The 19,659-nt window shown below is 36.7% G+C and overlaps 1 protein-coding gene across 2 annotated transcripts in view; it reads right to left on the reverse strand.

The window, feature by feature from the left end:
- Positions 1–18,341, reverse strand: part of blnk (B cell linker) — a 35,762-nt gene extending 17,421 nt beyond the window's left edge. For both annotated transcript variants that reach the window (XM_008429979.2, XM_008429978.2), the window contains exons 1-3: positions 17,535–18,341; positions 17,343–17,405; positions 4,933–4,979 (exon numbers count right to left, since the gene is read on the reverse strand). In XM_008429979.2, coding sequence (XP_008428201.1) covers positions 4,933–4,979; positions 17,343–17,405; positions 17,535–17,603 — 179 coding nt within the window. In that variant the 5' untranslated portion in view covers positions 17,604–18,341. The remainder of the gene's footprint in view (positions 1–4,932; positions 4,980–17,342; positions 17,406–17,534) is intronic.
- Between the last annotated feature and the right edge of the window lie 1,318 nt (positions 18,342–19,659).

Raw genomic sequence — 19,659 nt, forward strand, 5'->3', positions numbered from 1 at the left:
TTTGGATATAAAATTTTTGCGCTAGGATGAAGGTTTTTTTTTTTGCTGTATTGAAATTGGCTTATTTCGCAAAATTGCTATGGAAACACTTTTTTCACACGACGACTGGAGTTCTTAACAGGATGTTGCCACTGGCAGAAACCACAAAGACGACAATGACAGGAAGTAGTTGGAGGGTCATGGCGCTGCATGTTTTTTTAAATTTCTTATTGCATGAATAAGCTTCTACGCATGGATTTAAATGAAGTTTTTAGTTAAACACCGCAATTGCAAAATGTATTTTTTGCGAAATTAACGGAATATTGACAAAGTTTTATGCACATTTGTAATGGAAAGTGTTCCTGGTTCAGTGTTTCTGCTCCCACTCTTTCTTCCCTGATAGCGATTTTTAGCACTATTTCTGCCAATACCTGTGCACATTTTGTTTGTCAAACATGCACCTGGTCTGGGGCTTTTTTTGTCTACTTCCTGTCCTCCCAACCTCCTGTTGGTTGCGGCAGATGGTCATACTCAGCCTGGTTCTGCTGGAGGTTTCTTCCTGTTTGAAGGGAGTGGTTCCTCTCCAGTGTCACCAGATGTCTACACAGGATGTTTACTTTAACGATAACTTTTTTTAAACCAACAGGCAATACATGCTGAGCTGCAGTTATTATGTCGCATTGTGCCAATATAATTGCAAAGAGATTATTTATTTGGATTGGAATTTGATTTTACATGAGATATTAGTCATTACAGAGAAGATTCTGATATATTTGCGCCCAGTGGAACATGTTGCAACATCACGGTTCTGCAGCATCAGAGGAGTATTTTGAGTGGTTGTTATGTTTAGCGGCTGCACAGAATACACAGCACAATAAAAAGACAGGTCGTGACATGCCATGTTGCTTTAAAACTTAATTTTCTGGTTCAACAAGTGCACAATGAACCACAATAATACTGAAAATGGAAATGTTAAGTGGTTGGTCGGAACAACAATTTGTATTTGCAAGGAAGAGTCTATAAATCTACTTCAAGAAAACCTTAACCTTGCATGTCAAAGGCAGGCTGATGTGGAGTGTTACCTTTTTCTCTGCCAAAATTGTTTTACTTGTAGACCAAAAACATCAATTTATGCCTCATCTGGCCAGAGAACCTTCAAAAAATGTTTGCTCTGTGTCCCAAAAAGCTTGTGTAACTCCAAATGGGAGCTCTTCTTTTAAAAAAGTTTTTTTTTCTTGCTACTTTTCCACAAAAGCCCAAATTCTGGCATGCTAACTCTCTCTTTGACTGTAGCATTTCTTGTTCGGCTTGTATTTTTACCTTTATCTTTACATTTTTGACAATTTATCACCTCAAAATGCTTTAAAGAGGCAGTATTATGTATTTTCTAGCGCAAGTGAGTAACTATGTTATGTCTAGTTGTTATAGAAAGAAATTAAATTTAACGCCTTGAAATTGGGCCTCTGTCTCTTTAAGAAACTCCTGCTCTCTCTGAAACTCCGCCTTCAGGAAGTCATCTCAACAGCTGAATGGTTGCGATGGGAGATTCAAGGGTTTCTCTGACATGCGTGAAAGAATCGAGGCAACATTCCAGGTAGGTCTTTGATGAGGAAATAACTTTGTAAACATGATGTAAAGCAAAAAAAAAAAGCCGATTTTACATGATATCCCCCCTTTAAATCTTTCCTGAACTTTCTCCCTGGCCTGTCTGCTGTGTTTGGTGTTTATGATGCTTGGCATTCATTATTGTTCTCATCATGGTCACACAGAGATGGTGTATCTCTAAATACACCACGGTGATGGTGTATCTCTAAATACACCATCTCTGTGTGCATTTTGACAAAGTTTACTATCTGTTGAACATCCTAATACATAAAAACACATAAGAAATTATAAATGACATTACGTTACACTACTAAAATACAAAGTACTTTAACTCGTAGCTTGCCATGCAAAAAGAAAAAACTTAAACTAAAATTTAAAAAAATCACCATCTCAAAACCAACATCTCACATGGTGAGATGATGACTCAAAGTCTTCTGGAGAGAAATGTTGAGAGCACAAACGGGTTCTCCTTATGTTGTTTTTGTCTCTGTAAAAAGTTTAAAGAAGCGATTTAAAAACAGACAGTGACGTAGTCTGCCTGACATTCTTTTGCAAGTCATTTTTCCACATTGTGGTTCCACATTTAAGTTGAACTCCATATAAAGGGAAAAAACTTCCTTATTTATAGAAATAGCTGATGTAATATAAGCTGCAAAGTTTAGCATCTGAGGAATCACTTAAAAGAATCCACAATTAGTTGTAACAAAACACTTTATTTGAGAAATATTTCTGTAGATGTAAAAACAGCACAGTAGTGATACTACTGTAGGCTGTTTACTTTTTATAAAATATTGTCACACGGATGTTGCTGTGTTGTTTACGTTTCAATGCATTCTGGGTAAATGACGTATGCTTGCTGAGTTTGAGTTAGCTTTGTTCCCTCTGACTGTCACTGTTGCGCACACTCCAGTCCAGTAGGAGGCGGTAAATGCACCTTACGTGAGTTTGTCATCCGCCAATAAAATACAAAAGAAGAGCTAGCTACGTCCGGGCAAAACAGGGATGGGTAACGTCATTAAGCCCTTTCAATTTGAACGGGAGCATATTTAAATCAATGGGAATGTATAAATCACAAAGAGTAATGAAGATGAGGAGGACCAAATTGAGGAAGAGGAAAAAGTGGTCTGAGAAGCAGCAAGTGTTTGTGCTGCTACCTCTGGTCAGACTGCAATCCAGTAAGTACTTCTGTAAGTAACACCAGAACTACTTACTGGTAACGTTCTGGTAACGGCTGTTTAGGGTTGAGTGTCGGTACTGAAGCATTTAGCTTCCTTCAGTACTGGCGACAGAAGCATTTAGCTCCGTTCGTAATAGCAGTTAACTGCGTTAACATCTAAAGCGCAGTTGGATGTTAAGAGCTTCTCGTCAGACAGCGCTGCCTGTCTGATGTTTCTCTCAGCGGTTTTTGCTCCCCAGCAGCCAGCGGGGTTTAGGCGCTTTGTGGATAAAAACTGTGGCACTGCATTTATTTTCTCGTTAAGGCAACGACCATCTGTTGGAGCCTTCATCAGTTTTGCTCGAACAAATGACTCAGTGTCTTCTGGAGAAAAATGTTGAGAGCACAAACAAGTTCTTAAGTTGTTTTCGCCTCTTTTGTAGGAAGCGATGCAGATTCACCTAACTTATTATTTTTTTAAATTACAGTCAACAGTGACACCTTGTGGCCTTATCTAAAATTACACCAGTCAAACGCAATATGATAAACAACCACTCGGGTAAAGTTAGCCTTCCTGTGTTTACTTTGTAGATTCCAGTACAGAATGGACCCAGAAAACTGTGTCATCAACCCAGCAGGTGAAAAAACGGCAGCCTCCTAAAAAAAGGTCTAAATGTTTTGAAGTAATTATGTGTTTTGACGTATCACAAACAGCATTTTTTTAAGGTAATAGGCAAATTACAACATATTTAGGCAAATCATGTTCAACTAACCGTGGATCCCATTAAAGCACTAAAAATGTAAATATGAAATTACATATTCTTCTAAAATGGCAACTTTTACAATAAATTAACAAAATAAGGAAGTACATTTCCATTACCTTTGTTATTTAAACATAAAACCAGGAATCCAAGAACTGCTTTTTAACAAAGGGAACATATTTAAATCTTTCCTATTAATCTGAACAGAAACTCTTATTCAGCAAACCTGGCACCACTAAAAGGGGAATTTGTTTCAGGTTGGCAAAAGGTTACATAACCCATAAATAAAGAGGAAATGAACATTTCAGAGTAAAATGCATATGCAGTCAGGCATAACCAAATCTCTTCTGCCTGTCTCTTTCCATCTATAAAACAAAACCAGCTGCTGCACACAGCTGTAAACACAAACACAACGTTTGCTCTTTCCACAGTATTTCCAGAAAACTCACAGATTTTATAGCTTTAGTGGGATGGGCCGTGTTTCTAACTTAAAGCTCTCTGAGAATCACAGCAGGTATGTGATTTTATGTCTGTTGGCAGCATTTATCTTTGGTTCATTTCATAGGAAATGATCATAAATTAAAACAGTTTTTCTGAGCGATACTGAGTTGTGTGTACCATCTTCTGTTCTAGATTTCGAACCTAAATGTGAGTTTGTGGAAGATAAACTTACAACAGTAAGTTGTGTTAACTTTTTATTAATTTTGTCAAACCTGCAAGAGTTTTTAAGTTGGAACTTTAAAAAAACTGAAAGAGGAAAAAGACAGGAGTGGGAATTATTTCCCAGAATGCTTAGCGGCATATTTCTGTATCCTGAGATGGAAGTGCGTTACATTGATCTTACTCTTATTATTTTATTCATGAAATTTGAAACAAGAATTTAAATTATTCTAAAGTAAAATAAATAGTTGTTTTAACTTGATAATGTGGATAAGTTGCATTTTCAAGTTAAAATGCAACTTCAAATGTTTTACAGCGTAAGAAAAAGCTAGAAAAGTTTACACGCTTACAAACTCTTTATAATTTTCATTTGAAAAAGTTAATTTTATTTAGACACAAGACATTTTTAAATAAACACTCGGGTCAGTTTTACTAGCACATTTTCACAAGATATAATCTTTTATTTTGGCGGTAAAAATTCATGAAAATGAAACGATTCGCTCAGAGAGCAGTTTGTTTCTTGTATGTAAATGAAAATACTAAAAATATATCATAACATGAACCGATTAAGTTTTGGTTTCTACCACTTTAACGCATTAAAACAAATTTTTTTTGTGACAAATTGATGGCCAATCCCGAATGTCTTTAATTTTTAGCATGGTTTTACCTCAGTAGAGCCTCAACTTGTTTAGTATGATTGTGTAGTACTCACTGATTTTCATAAATTTGTTTTCTGCATAAATAAAAAAAAATAAGTTGGGGTTTACTTACGGCTGCTGAAGGAGGCTGAACTTTCTGATGTCGTTCTCAGTGAGATTCTGTCAAAACATGAAATAAAAAGAAAAACAGAATTTAAAGGTGAATCTCAAATAGAAAATCATCAGAAAGGGAATTTATTTTGGTAAATGATCTCTGATAGAGCTCTAAGATTTTCTGGTAGATGGTTGGAGGGACTTTGGACTTGATAAAATAGCTTCTCTGCTCTTCTTTCAGACTCTGGGATCTTGATTTTCAGTTTAAACAAAAACTTTTCTCATTAGCCCAAGTAATGTTTCTGACATCTCTGCTTAAGGAACAGCTTAACACAAGAAAACTCCTAAATGGGTTTGTTTCACAATCTTCTCCTATTCCAGTTGCTACCAAACGTTTTCCTTCCACTCAACTTTCCACTGATATTCTTGGATACAGCCATCTTTGAACATCCAGCTTCTTTTATGATGACTCTTTGTGGATTTTACTCACTTTTTGAATCAAAATAAATAAATGGGTATAATTTTATAGATATGTATTGAGCTTTACATTAGAAGTGAAACTAATTTAAGGTGAACAGCGAATGCAATATCTGCTTAACAACAGCAGATGGCAGCATATCTCTGAAGGCTGTACACAAACAGAGCTCATTTATTGAAAGCTCATTTGAATTGTGAAGCCTGCAGATCAGAGACACCTTCAAATATCACATTAATATATTACATTTTCAACAATCATATTATTCTCTTGTGGACTAGTTTTGCACAAATTGGAAGCTGAAATGGCTAAAAACCCACCACAAAACGAACAAAGTGCCAAACAAATAAATAAAAACATGTAAACAAATTATTTGGCTGTCCATTTTAATTAATAATGTTAAATATTCAAATAAAAACATAACCAAAATGATCAAACATTGAAGATTTAATGTACCTGCCTGTTGCACTGTATTTTATTTTGTCATATTTCAACATGTGTGTTGTTGCAGAAAGGTAATTGTCACTCCTAAATGAAAGGAAAAATGATTAGCATAAAATATGCAACAAACCCTGCTAAATTATGTATTCCCCTCTTCATTCATAATTCATGGCTCCAGGCCGTTATTCGCTCTAAGTCGCTTCAGTTTCCAAAATGGCTGTAATGTGATGAAGACCCCTGGCAGCAGATTTATGAAAGCCTTTGCATTGAAGTCTGAGGGATGAGCAACGGGTTATGCTAAGATACAAAGTACGTATCAATGATGTAGAAATGGGGCGGACCACCTGGCATACCACTCCGGAAATGAAGGGGGCGCTATTTCCTTTATCATTCCCGGTTTTATTTTCTTTGGCAGCTGATTGGCTCGTTCTGAAAACAGCGTTTAGCATTTAGCCGTGGACCTCGGCTCTGCTGTCAGAGCTCCTCAGTACTTAGGAGTTAAATTATGAGTTTAATCAAGAGCAGCAGCAGGAACATGTGAACACAGGCGGTAACTTTAGCATCAGAATGACCGGGAGTTAGCAGCGATGCTAGCAGCTAGCTGCTCTGAAACTGTAATAAAGAGAGAAACGGTGCAGCTGTGGTCAGCTCTCTGAGCTGCTGTTTTGTGTGAAACTGTGAAACACTGGAACTAAATAATATTACATTGTGATGTTAATTTAATTTTTCATTTGGATTAAAAATAATAAAGTTTATGCGTGGCTATTTATTTACATCTTTTGTCTGCATTACTTAAATCCAAAAGGTTGCATATTTTAAAAAATAAAGTGCCGGAATGTAATTACAGTGAAATAATCAGTTGATCTGAGCCTTTATCATCATGTCTGGGCCACCTATGAATTTCTGTAAGACAAAATGAAAAATCTGGGTTTATTTTAGTCCATCAGAACCAGAACCCTCTCCATTGTTGAGTCGACCACAGCTGCTGCTGCTCAGGTCCTGCCCAAAGATCACAGATTGGATAAAGGAAAAGCTCACTGCCTGGTGTAGAGCCGAACATTAACCGGTTAGAGCGCGACTTGCCAGTGGAAAAGCGCCTACTGTGTTCAACGAGTCAAGTCCTTTGCAGTCCCATTTGCATCTGGTTCCGGTCAGAATACAATAAAGGACAAACAAAAATGTTGTGAATTGTCACAAGTCTATGATGTCTGGGACAGAAAATTTTATATCTGAGTTGCATTAAAACTGCTATTTTTTACGTTGTTTTTTGGCTGGAAACAGTTTTTCAGATCTGGCAACTCTGGGCTGTATTACCTCTAGGAATATGCCCATAGCATAGCTGGGAGCCCTTTAGGCAAGCTTGTGATTTAATCATTTGTAAATCAGAGAGAGAGATCACTTAATACGAAAGGCTTTACCTCCTTCACAGAACTGAACCTTGGCCTCAGAGAAACACTTAATCATCATTCTGGCTCACAGCAGAGCAAAAAGCATCTGTATAAAATCAGACTTAGCCTTTTGACACAGAATAAAATATCAAATAGTCAACCCCAGAGGATACTCGGGTACTACTCCTAGCGTGAATTATTTATAGGAGTGTCTGTGCTTGTTTTAAATGAGACAGCAGACACTTTTTTTTATTATTTTGCTCTTCAGACCTGCTGTTTTCACGTTCAGCTTCATTTTTATTCCCCAAGTGCTTTTTCAGGTTACATCCAGTCCAGAACGTGACCAGAAAACACGTCTGTGTGGCCCTTCGCAGCTTGAATTCTTGGATGTTGCTGAAAAACGCCTTCTCGGTTTACGTTGTGAGAAACTTCAAGGTTTCTGGAATGGCAACCTGGCCTCAGGGTTCTGGTCAGACTAATAGCGATGTAGGAATGTTGATGAGGGAAAACCACACGAATCCCAAATCCTCACCTTAAACACAAACTGATTATATGTTCTTCTGATTCGATGATAAATTAACCAGAGGTGAATTTGGTTTTGACTTATTAGATTAAGTCAATTGAGTGACAAATAGGGCAGTAACGATTTCTCCAATGACTCGAGTACCTTTATTATTAAAAATTCCTGGAGGAAAATTATGTCTCAATTATGTCTAAAATTATCTTTTATTATTTAGGGAACCATTTTCCAGCCGGGTGATTGATTATGTTGCGCAGCGCTCTCACTTCCACCTATGAGTTGCTGACGAAGGCTAAGTTTTAGTAGCTTAACGTCCAATTTTCAAGTCCAAAGAAGATAAATACATAAACTTAAGACTGGAGTATAGACATATTTATAGAAGTGTCTTTGTGAGCCTGGTTCTTAAATTGAATATAATTTCAGATTTTTGTATAACTTTTCTTCTGGTTAACTTAGACAGTGAGCTATTATTGTTACAGGTTAATTTTCTAAACTGCAGAAAAGTTATTGTTAGGGAACTCAAATATGAAAAATTGGACTGATGTTGATATCCAGTAGTCATACTGCTGCCATGGTGGAATTAACCAGTGTTTTATTTGATCAAATTTTTATTCAATTACTCGATTAATCGTCAGAATAATCAATATAATACTCATTACTAAAATAATCGTTTACAGCCCTACTGACAACACAGTTCAGTTTGTGTCATAAAAAAATCATCAATTGTGAAGCAAACAATAAATATTTAATCAAAATCAAACATGAAATATGCTGATCAATGTTTATGTTAATATTAACTTAAACAACCCAACAGCTATTGCAACCACAAACATTTGCAAATACAAACGCCTCAGCTGGTATTATGCAGCTTAAACACCAAACTAAAACAATGAAAACCTGGATTTCTGGTAGTGATAGTTTACAAGCAGGAGTTTAAAAGACTTCTGTTTCTCTTCTGATTAAAGTTGATCAGAAGTGGAGAGAAAAGAAACAGCTTTTTGTAAGAGAGAAATCTCTGTTTCAGCCACAAGCAGGCATGAGGAATGCGGCCATTGTTTCTGTACGTGTGGTTTGCTGGTGAAATGTCAACCCAGCAAGTAACACTGCTGTTCACAGGATTGTTCAATCTGGGTTGTTTTTTTGTTTTTGGTAAAAATGAGTTTAATTTTGCGGCAGACAGAACAGTTTCACAGCTACATGCTCACAATATTACCTCTGGTTCTTTCTCCGCCGCTGCATGATGTCTCCTGACCCCAACATGTTCACAGGGAGGCTTTAAACGCTCCAGAATCGCAGATGTGACAAGCTAATTCCAGGGACAAGTGTTTTATTTCCCCTTCCTTCATCACCAAAACATTTGGTCTGTTTTTGCTGTTTTTTCATCATATTTCAAATCAAAATGAGGATAAAATTAGATTCTAGCAACATCTAATCAAGGGGAGTCAAAACTTTTTGTCACATGAGCTAAAAAAACCCCAAATGTAACAAAGAAAGTAGTTGGATATTTATTGTAGATAGAATAAAAGGAGTAAATTTCCACCAAAAATTCAGACATTTTGTGATTAATCTCAGACATTTTCTAGAAAACTTTTGAAAATTTTTCTAGAAAATTTCTAAGAACATTTTCAAACTTTTTTCAAGATTTTCTTTATTTTTTATTTTTTAAATCTCTTTCTCACTATTTATTCAAGGTCACATGCTGTTTTTATTTTAATTATGTAAAGCACTTTGAAATGCATTGCTGCTGAAATGTGCTATACAAATTAAATTTGATTGATTTGAAATTCAGAAATTTTCTAAAACATATTTTTTAAAGAAAATTTCTGAGATTACTCAGTTTTCTTTGACAGAAATGTACTACTTACTACTACTTTAATTTTGCTTGTTTGCTGTATTAAAATAAATACATCTAGTTTTCAGTTTATTTTGGGTTCGATTGAATACATTTATTTTACTATTTATTCAGGTTTAGGAAGGAATAAAAGCTGATTTAGGTGCAGCAAAGTTGACTTTTCAGTAAAAGTTCCTGGATAAATTCAGCTTTACCTTTTATTTAAACTTGGTTATAAAAAGAAAAATACTTTGTGTTGTACTTCACATTTTCCTAAGCAAGAAAATTATATTAGTTACAATTTCCACCCTGATTCCAAATTAAAAGTCTCCATCTGCATCTACAGACCAAATTTGTATAATTTTTGAACTGCAGTCGGAGGCCTTACAAAATCAGTCCGAGGTCCACGAATGGCCCCTGACCCACACTTTGGACACCCCTGATCTAATCCAAGCTTCTTTTAACGGATGTAGCTACGGTTTACATTTTGAAAATGTCTAATGTGAAGCCCGTCTCTTAACCTGGACGCTGTAATGCGTTTATTTAATGTGTTGCCACCGACGGGCTGTCCTCTGTGACTGGCCTTTGTTTGTAGTGCTGATGTGATACACAAAAGCTAAAAGAAACTTCCTTACAAAGCTGCCAAACAGGCAGCCTCCCAGAGATACAGCGCGACACTTCTTTGATCTGCTACATGTATTTTCTTCTTACCTTGTCTACCTGTGTGAGCAAATCTGACTTCAAAAAGAGAGATTACCTTTATCTCCACTGTGCTGACTGGCTGTCATCCTCAGCCCTGCTGTAGTACTCTGAATTAGACTGTATTTTTCACACCTTTCATTCTATCTGATAAAATGACAGGGAGAGTAAGAGGCTAACTTTGAATATTTTCCATGGCAGAGCCGGCTGTCATCATAAGCTAACAATCTGCGGTGTCTTTCAGGTGTTTGTAAACAATAATCAGCAGGAATTTTGCAATAATTTTGGACATTTTATCACTTATTGGAACAGTTTATTTTTTCAAGGTGGAACTCAAAGAGATTATGGTGTACATAGATGAACGGACTGAACTTATAAGGCACTTTTACGGTTATTATGACAGTAAAAGTTAACGCACTAAAGCCACAGCGTTTAGTGCGTTAACGCAGGCAGGGGCACCTTCAGGATATTATCGGAGGTTACGCCCAAAACTATCACTGCACCTGACCCACAAGAGCACAATCTTAGTGCAACGCTCAATAAAAGCGCGGCAGATGTTACGGTCGGCCAACCGGGTGAACCGTTAGCTTTTCGGTTTGCGAAACCACAAAAGAAAGCCGTCATCTAAAAGGCGAACTGCATACTTGGTGAAAAGCTTAGGTGGGATCCACTCACCCCTCTCAGAACTATGCTTATTAATTTTTAGCTTACAAAATCAGAGCCAAGCTAAAACTAAAACATTTAGCTTTAAGACGGACATGTGACCCTCCCAGTACAAGCCTACGTACAAGATGTTTTCACACAAAGTATCTTTTTTCTCCAGAGTTTTCTTAATAATAAAGAGGGTTAGATAACAAAAAGGATCCAAGAACTATTTTTTTAACTTAAAGGAAAATCTGAAGGTGTGCGCAGTGCGTACAGCTGCAGGCGCTACTGAACCCAGGGGCACATCGACATGTGACAGTAACAAAACAGCTCTACCCACCGAGCCACAGTCATCCCTTTTATACTCTTCTTGGCTCAAATAGTAGAGTAAAGGTAATAGTAGAGTGAAGGTAGCTGGTTTCCTTGGAAAGAAGGGGCTATTAAGGACAGTCCATAAATTTTAAATAGGGTTCATTTCTGGGCCAGACGCTTAATGTTGGCCTACTTCATCCACTCAACAACCATTCAACTCTGCCAACCTTAAACCTTGTGTATGTTTTGATGTGAGGGGAGGAGAAACGCTTCATCTTTCACACATTTTTCAGTGAACCAGAAAACAGTGCACTGTGTCAAACGAACCATGTTTTGAAAACCTGTTCCCCTCTTTGCCTGTGGTGGCGCTGTAACAAGAATCACTGACGGAAATAACACAAGAACCTCTGAAGAAGACATTGAGCTCAACTTCCTTCTTCACAAAATGTAAACAGAAATGGACTAGTGTCAGATTTTAGTGGTTGTAGGATTTTCTTTTTTGTCTTTGCCAAAAGACCACGACCCATTTCTCCCACTAGCGCTAGGCTAGCACGTCTATTTTGGTTGCATTTACCCAGAATGCCCTGCGCTGTAGCCTGCTTTCTGCTTCTGGAAACTGCGCCAGAGTTCATTTCAACCAAACTGCGACTGAGGTTTGCAGGCAACCAGAGTTTTCATTTTTTGATCCGAATCAGAGTCTGATTATGCATTCACGCCTCTCCGAACGAACCAAACGTTCTCAGCAAACAAACTAGAGACTGATTAACAAAGATTAAACATGGCTGGTGTGAATGCACACTTAGATCTGGTGACGTCTGACAACTTTATGTATCAAGTATGTTTGCTTTGGAGGAACAGGGAGCAGGCAGGTCTATATCAGAAATGACTTAATGAAAGGCAATGCCAAACTTAACAGCAGAGTCCAGCAAAGAATGTTTAGAAACAAGAAGTAAGACTGATTAATTGAATATTTGTTTGGAAGCATAAACTGAGCTAGCTGAGTGGAAAAATGGCAAAATATGAAGACAACACGAGTATCAAGCCAAAGTATCAAGAGATGCAACATCAAATATGACAAAAGAGCTGAGGAACAGATGTTAAATGAAAAACAGAGAAAGTAAATAAAACTCACTGCAACTAGTTTAATAAGATTAAAAAAAAACAACTGTAGCTTAAAACAGAACCTAAACCAACACAAACAGACCTAAAGTGCAGAACAAAACCTTATAATTAAGATGAAACCCTTCAGTTTGGACTTTAATTGAATTTCCCTAAACATGCTACTCGCTGTCCCTCATCTAATTATAAAACATTTCTCCAGAAGGCGTGTGTCTTGTCCATGTGGACAGCCTCAATTCAGCATGAAGGTGCTGGTTTTGCAGCATCTTTCCTTGTCAGCACAGCGTTAGCTTTGGGAAGTCTTGGACATCATGAGACGTTTCCTTTAATCTCAACGGGACTGTTTGGGTCAGATGGTTGAAACTGGGACACAAACGGATGCTGCAACAGGACAGTGATGCAAAACAAACATTACATCTGATTCTGAAATAGTATTTGTATGGACTGTGCTGAAAAACTAGGTGAAAACCAATCAGATTTACTGAACTCCATCTTATTTACGGCTTTAAAAGGTGTTGAGTTTCTTGCTAAGAGACATTTATTAACATACTGATTCTTATTTGTGGTTGGATCAGTGAAAAACTGACATTTAAAACTGCAGTGCATCAGATTCATGTTTTATATCGTTGACGTTACATTTTTAAAATCACTCGAGCTCCTAATTAATCCAACAAAACTCATTAATGTTTCTTTTTGCTTTTCTCCTGAAATCTCCCCTCACTGAGCACCCAGCTGCTTTACATTGGTTAAAACTGAAGCCTTCCTAATTATGCATGATTGGAGCTTTCTGATATTGGAGATGAATAAAACATGTCTGTGGAAACATGTAGAAATATTCTCGCTATATCTCTTCCTCAAACAAAACATGAAGTTGAAATGTCTCAGGATTTTTCTACACCACACGTCCATTCTGGGCCGTTGTTAAGATTTTCGCAGATGTAACACAGAATCCTGCCAGAATGTTTTTGCAAAAATAAAGGAACAGACATTTCACTGCCAGAGGAAAATTCAAGCCGCTGGTCCAAATTAGAAAAAGAACTGTGTGCCTTGAAACCAAAGTGTATTTCACAACAACACATCAAGCGGAAATGTAGCTTTTACATTTTACTGCAATATTTATACTTTTGTACAATAATATGTGATTTATAACAGAGTGAAACAATCAGTTATAAATTCTTTGGCAGGCCATTTTAACATAAAATCGGCTTTAAAAAAAAAAAAATCTTTCTCAAACTGTCGTCTCTGGGCCACTGGTGGTCCGCGGGCGCCCCTAGTGGTCCACGTGGTACTGCATGTAAACGACCGTTTATTTGCCGTGACGTCAGCACGAAGTTCGACTCCACAGCTAGCTTAGCAAAGGACTGTGGTTAAATAAATAATAGTGGATAAATGGCTTAAAATCTGGTCTCTATGAAAAACTGAAGATATTGATGGGAAGAAAACAAGGCTGGGATTATTACTTATATGATCAGAAGAAGTCAAGTCATAAAAGATAAATACAATTGATTGAACTTAGTGGATAATTTAACACTTAATGGTGCAGAAGAGGGTTTTTGTTTCTAAGCAACTCGAGTCCATTTTTCTTTCATTGTGCTTCCAAAGTACAAATAGTCTGAAATGTTATTAACACACTAATAAAGAACCATTATTACTTTTTTTTTTTAAATTTAACTTGAAATCCACACTTTCAGAATCTGTAAATAACTCAAAACAAAATACTTGGTAAGAATTTTTTTTAGACTGGATTGTTTTGTTTATCAATGGAACAAAATGCAAATGGAAAGTGTTTAGAATTACATTCAAATAAATTTAAATGCATAAGAATGAAGGAGAACGTAATAAACATTGATATTGATATCAGCGGGGACATTGTTTCTCCAGAGATGTTTGATCAAAGCAGGAAATCATTACTGTCATTTGGGTAAATAATTTAGTAAATTATAGTATTATTGTCTGTCTATGTTGTTGAAATAGGCTGATAAAGTAGTATTACATAATTATTGGTCCTTCTAGTTAAGTCTTAAAATAAAGGAATCTTTTATTTCAATTGTATAATTTCATAGTTTCATAGTTTCTAATCAAGGTAAATCTCTTACGTGAAGAAAAAGAGGTGTTAAAAAGCAAATGTTATAAAGCATTAGGCCTGTCATCATAATAACACATTTTGCTGAACGATAAATTGTCCCAGAAGTTATTGCGATATACTTTAATATTGCCATTTTGAGACGATTTTCAAGTATTAAAATGGCAAAGGCATAATATCAATGCAAAAAATACATTCTCAAAGATCAGTGAACATTGGATTCTAATGAACATTTAGCACTGGAACTGGAAGTCAATTTAAATACCCCAAATAAATAAACAGAAACGACAAATAAAATGAATTATGAAATATCTAAATAAAATTGTCCTTAAAATATTGGCTAGTTGAGACCAAAGCATCACACTGAGACTTTCATCAAGTTCTTGGTAGAAAGAAAGAGAAATTATTGAGCTTATTTTAATTTATCATGCAATTAATTGATTTATTGACTATTGGGACAGGCATAATTATTGGTCTAACCTGCTGATTGATTCTTTACCAACAGTTCACTTCCTTACAGCATTTTGTTTTGGTAACTAATCATACATACTGAGATGTTTTTATGTAACCAGATAGCAGTTTAGCAAAATGTTCTTCCTTTTTCGTCCCAACGCGTTTACAGAGCGATTTTCATGCGATTTTCATGCGATTTTCATGCGATTTCCGCTTATCTAGAGCAAAATGCCAAGCGTCTGACTTCAAAGTGCAAACGCGTTGAACTGGAAGTATGCGTTCGGTGTGAGCGCAACATCATTAGAGCACCAACGGTGAAATACTTGGTATCCTTAAAGTTAGACTGAGTCGCAGTGCAGTGTTTGTTAGCCTAATAGGGCTGAATCGCTCTCTCTGTGGGATCTATCAGTCAATATCCCTGTTTATGTATTTTCAGCTCTGCTCTGGCACCTTGCTCATCAAAGCCTCCGCTCTGAAACATTCATCATTTTTTGACTGATCATATTTCCTGCTGAGTCTCCTTTAGGGGAAATAAGCCTGTGAGACATAAGGCGCAGCTCAAGGTGAGTAAATAATATGAAAAAATAATACTGCTGTCATGTGGAGCGTGACAGGCAGGATGTATACATTACCCTGAACTTGTTCATTTTATAAGGGCACAACCATAAAGATCAGTCCATTTTTTCACATTTTATGGGAAAGATAAACATTTTGATAAAAAAAATGGTTGCCTATTTTGACCATCCTCCCCTTTTACTCTGATACTGCTAAATAAAATAAATAATTGCTTATTGAAAGAGGATATATGTAGCATGAGAAAGCTGGAATCTAACCTACACAATTTTCTATATAAAACATGGTAGTGGCAGCATTATGCTGTGGAAATGCTTGTCTTTAACAAAGGAAGTCTGTTCAGATTTGATGGGAAGCCAAAAAAGACTTTAGATGGCAGTAAACCTGCAACCAGAGACGCAGTGGAGCGGTTCAGATCAAAGCATATTCATGTGTTAGGATGGCCTAGTCCAAGCGCAGACCTAATTCCAACTGAGAATCTGTGTCAAGACTTCACATGTATCCATCTTACTGAGCTTGAGCTATTTTGCAAATAAGTAAAGCAGATAGAAACGCCACAAAAAGACTTTGTCTGAATTGCAAAGGAAGGTTATGAAAATAAAAGCATGCCACACTTTATAGATTTTCTATTTCATTCTTTTACAAAACATTGTGGTAGTCTAACATACAAAGTCATTAATGGACATTAATTTGATTAATTGCTGTTTGATTAATGCTAACAGTTAATAGAAATACATATTTTCAGCTGTGGAAAACTAGAACATCAGTTAGTTGACGTCAAATTAAATTTCTTTCATTTGTTTCAGCTGAAATCATCATTTTTGGGAAGCAACACAAACGTACAGTGAAGACAAACGCAGCCAAAGCAATGAAAGTGACTCTCAAAGCAGAAGTTGCAACAGATTTACTGACTTCTGTAAGAGGAAGGGCAAATTGTGGGAAGTAATACAAGCGCCTGTGTTTGGATCCGTCATGGTTCAAGCCGCGCTGCTCTGTCTGTTGTCCCACGCGTTTACAGAAATAGAAAAATACACATAAACAACAACAACAACAAAAACGCTGAATGAAAATGGTACCGAGCGAGTTTTCTATTTTTACTGACTTAATACCGAAATCCCCATTTTAATAATTTACAGTAGGGAAGTCAAACATTTTCAATTTCAGTTTGTGCCACATTAAGATCATGAATGTTCTTAAAGGGCCAGAAAGTATCGATAAACCAACGGCCGGAACTGTTTAATAACATTAAAAATAATAATATTGAGCATCTTTTCACACCGATCAGTCCTTACAGAATTTCACAAATTTTTTTATTTTTATTTTTTTGCTCTAACAATCAGAAAATAAATAACTTTTTTTGTGATTTAAAAAAAAAAAATTCTATGAAAATCAAAACTTTTCTGATGCCAATTTAGAAACATTTGCATGAAATGTTGCAATATTTGCGCTTAGGTATGTTGATAAATCTGACTTTTTATTTCTCGTGAATAATAAATCTCAGACTAGAACTTGAAATAATTAAGCCCAAGGCAGAAGTGTAGAAGTAAAATATACTGCCACCTTCTGGTGGGAGTTGGCATCACTTCAAAATAATGTTTTTGACAAAAAAAATGATGCAACTTGTTGATTTTGCGTTCATTTCCATGATCACAGTGAAATTAGACATATTGATTAATGTAATTTGACAACTAAACAGATAAAAAAACACTTTGATTTGATCAATAAAATAACATTTAAGCACATAAAGGATCTATTTGTGCCACATAAAAAGGATTTGTCAATTTTAATGTCAAAATAAAACAAAGTGAGGACAACTAAATGCAGTTTGAGATAATGTTTTTCTGCAAAACTAGTGCAAGAATAATAATACTGGCAAAAAAACAGACTCACCAGAAGCCTGAGTCCGTCTATCTTTAATCTGGTCACAGTCCCGGCGCAGTCTTGCATGTTATTCTGACGGTAATCACAGAGAAACGTTATCAGTAGCTCCTCCTGTCAGCCACGGTTTAATTCTTCAAATGTTGAGGGAAATAGATCCCCGCCATCAGCTGTAAAACTTTTTGTCATTCCTCTTAAACCCACCTTGCACATAAAATGCGCCACTTTCATGTGGTCCCACCCTTCACACTCTTCTCTGGTCGGCAGGTTCATGTCTGCCGCCGCTGGTAGCCTCTGACTCCTGACGCTGTGGCTCCAGAGCGAGTTTCCACACACTGAGGGTCCAGCGCTGCTTCAGCTTGGAGAAAAACAGGCACCGAGGTCAAGTTAGAGTAAAAATACATGCCCAGTTTCATTCCTCATCATACATAAATATCAAATGTCCTGGAACTGTAACTAAAACACAAATGAACATTTCCCCATTGACGGTCTTACGGCATCAACGAAAGGGAAGCTGGAACTTCCTGAAAAAATATTCTATTTTAAAACTGCAAGAAACCAAATGTCTCAATAGTTCAGGGTTTACTGTTAGGCAGTGCAATGTGAAATGGGAGTTTTTATTTTAAGCATGCTGCTAATCAGCACTAAATGGACATTTCTGTAGATTTTGCAAAACCCAAAAGAAACAAGTTGAAACCTGGATTTGTTTACATCTCAAAACATGTTAAAAAATATAGAAAACAAGTATCTTGTTTTTTTTATTAGAAGTGTAATACTGTCATCAATATCCAAGAATCATTGACTAAAAATAAGCTCCTGCATCTTGTTTAAAAGTTACTTGTAAGTTAGTTTTATCAGTGTACTAAGATACTAATATACTTGCACTAGAAACTGAACAAAAATACTTGATAATATTTAGTTTTAGCAGTGAAATCTCACAACACACTCAAGCTTTACACTGTAAAGTTTGTTATTTTGTAATGTACATCGGCATGCCTGCCTTTTCTCTAGGTTTAAAGAGACAGAAAGAAAAAAAATCTACAAAATGTGGAAATACTTGAATTGTTGCTTACTGGGGGCTGCACAGTGGCGCAGTTGGTAGAGTTTTGGTGGGTTTTCTCCGGGTACTCCGGTTTCCTCCCACAGTCCAAAAACATGACTGACAGGTTAATTGGCCTCTCTAAATTGCCCCTAGGTGTGAGTGTGTGTGTGCCTGGTTGTGTGTCCTGTGTGTTTCTGTGTTGTCCTGTGACAGACTGGCGACCTGTCCAGGGTGACCCCGCCTCTCGCCCGGAATGTTAGTTGGAGAGAGGCACCAGCAACCCTCCTGACCCCACTGAGGGACAAGGGTGCAAGAAAATGGATGTTGCTTACTGGGGATCCATTATGCAACACTTCTCAAGAATTGTTGCATAATGGTTTGTCTTAGAACAAACCAAGCATTAAAAACAACAACTCATCTGTTCTTTTGGTAATAAGTTAATGATTTTTGGTGTTTTATAGTTTCAAAAAACCTCCTGAGTGTTGAGACATTCAACAAGCAATGTGCTGCTACCTAGCATAGGTATGTACAACGGCTGCTGGAAAAGACTAGTGTTTTACTTACCATCCAGAAACCTCTCGCTGCATTCTTGGTCATTGTGCAGGAGGCTCTACTTCTGCTTTTCAAAAATGTATGGTTGCATAATTGTACATCTGTTTGCAGCCATTTTAATTTGAGAGTGTAAACGTTGAGTTTCGGGGGCGTGGCCAGCAACAGCTTATTTGAATTTAAAGAGACAGGACACCCTAAAACAGGCCATTCTGAAACGGACCAGACTAAAATCTCATTATCTAAGAATGATTTTGTGAATAAAAATGTATTTGTTTTTGATTGTATATGGTTAATGATTATGTTTTGTATAGCCCATAAATCCTAACCAGATCAAGGAAGCATAATAGGTCACCTATAAGGCCATATGAAAATATAACAAAAGCCAAATATAATATTTTAGCTCTTCTCCTCCAGTTTCCATCTCCAACAGGCTGAACTATGGTTGACCGTAGCTCATTTTGAGAATCGGCATCAGATGCACTCGCTTCATTTCTCATCTTAAAGAGAAAAATCTGCTTGTACGCAACAAATGGTAGCACAAAAATAATCTAGAGGAAGTACCTTCCTCAAATTTTACTTCAACCGCACAGTTTGACCATGTGAGCATCACCTTTAGGTGATTGTTGAAGTTTTAAGATTTTTACATTAGTAACTAATTCAGTGGTTATGCTCAGCCACTAAACTAACTCTCCGGCTCAAGTGGACTTCCTGTTTGGTCGGTTCCACTCATGCAAA

This window comes from Poecilia reticulata, linkage group LG15, assembly GCF_000633615.1.
Source record: "Poecilia reticulata strain Guanapo linkage group LG15, Guppy_female_1.0+MT, whole genome shotgun sequence".
NCBI lineage: Eukaryota > Metazoa > Chordata > Actinopteri > Cyprinodontiformes > Poeciliidae > Poecilia > Poecilia reticulata.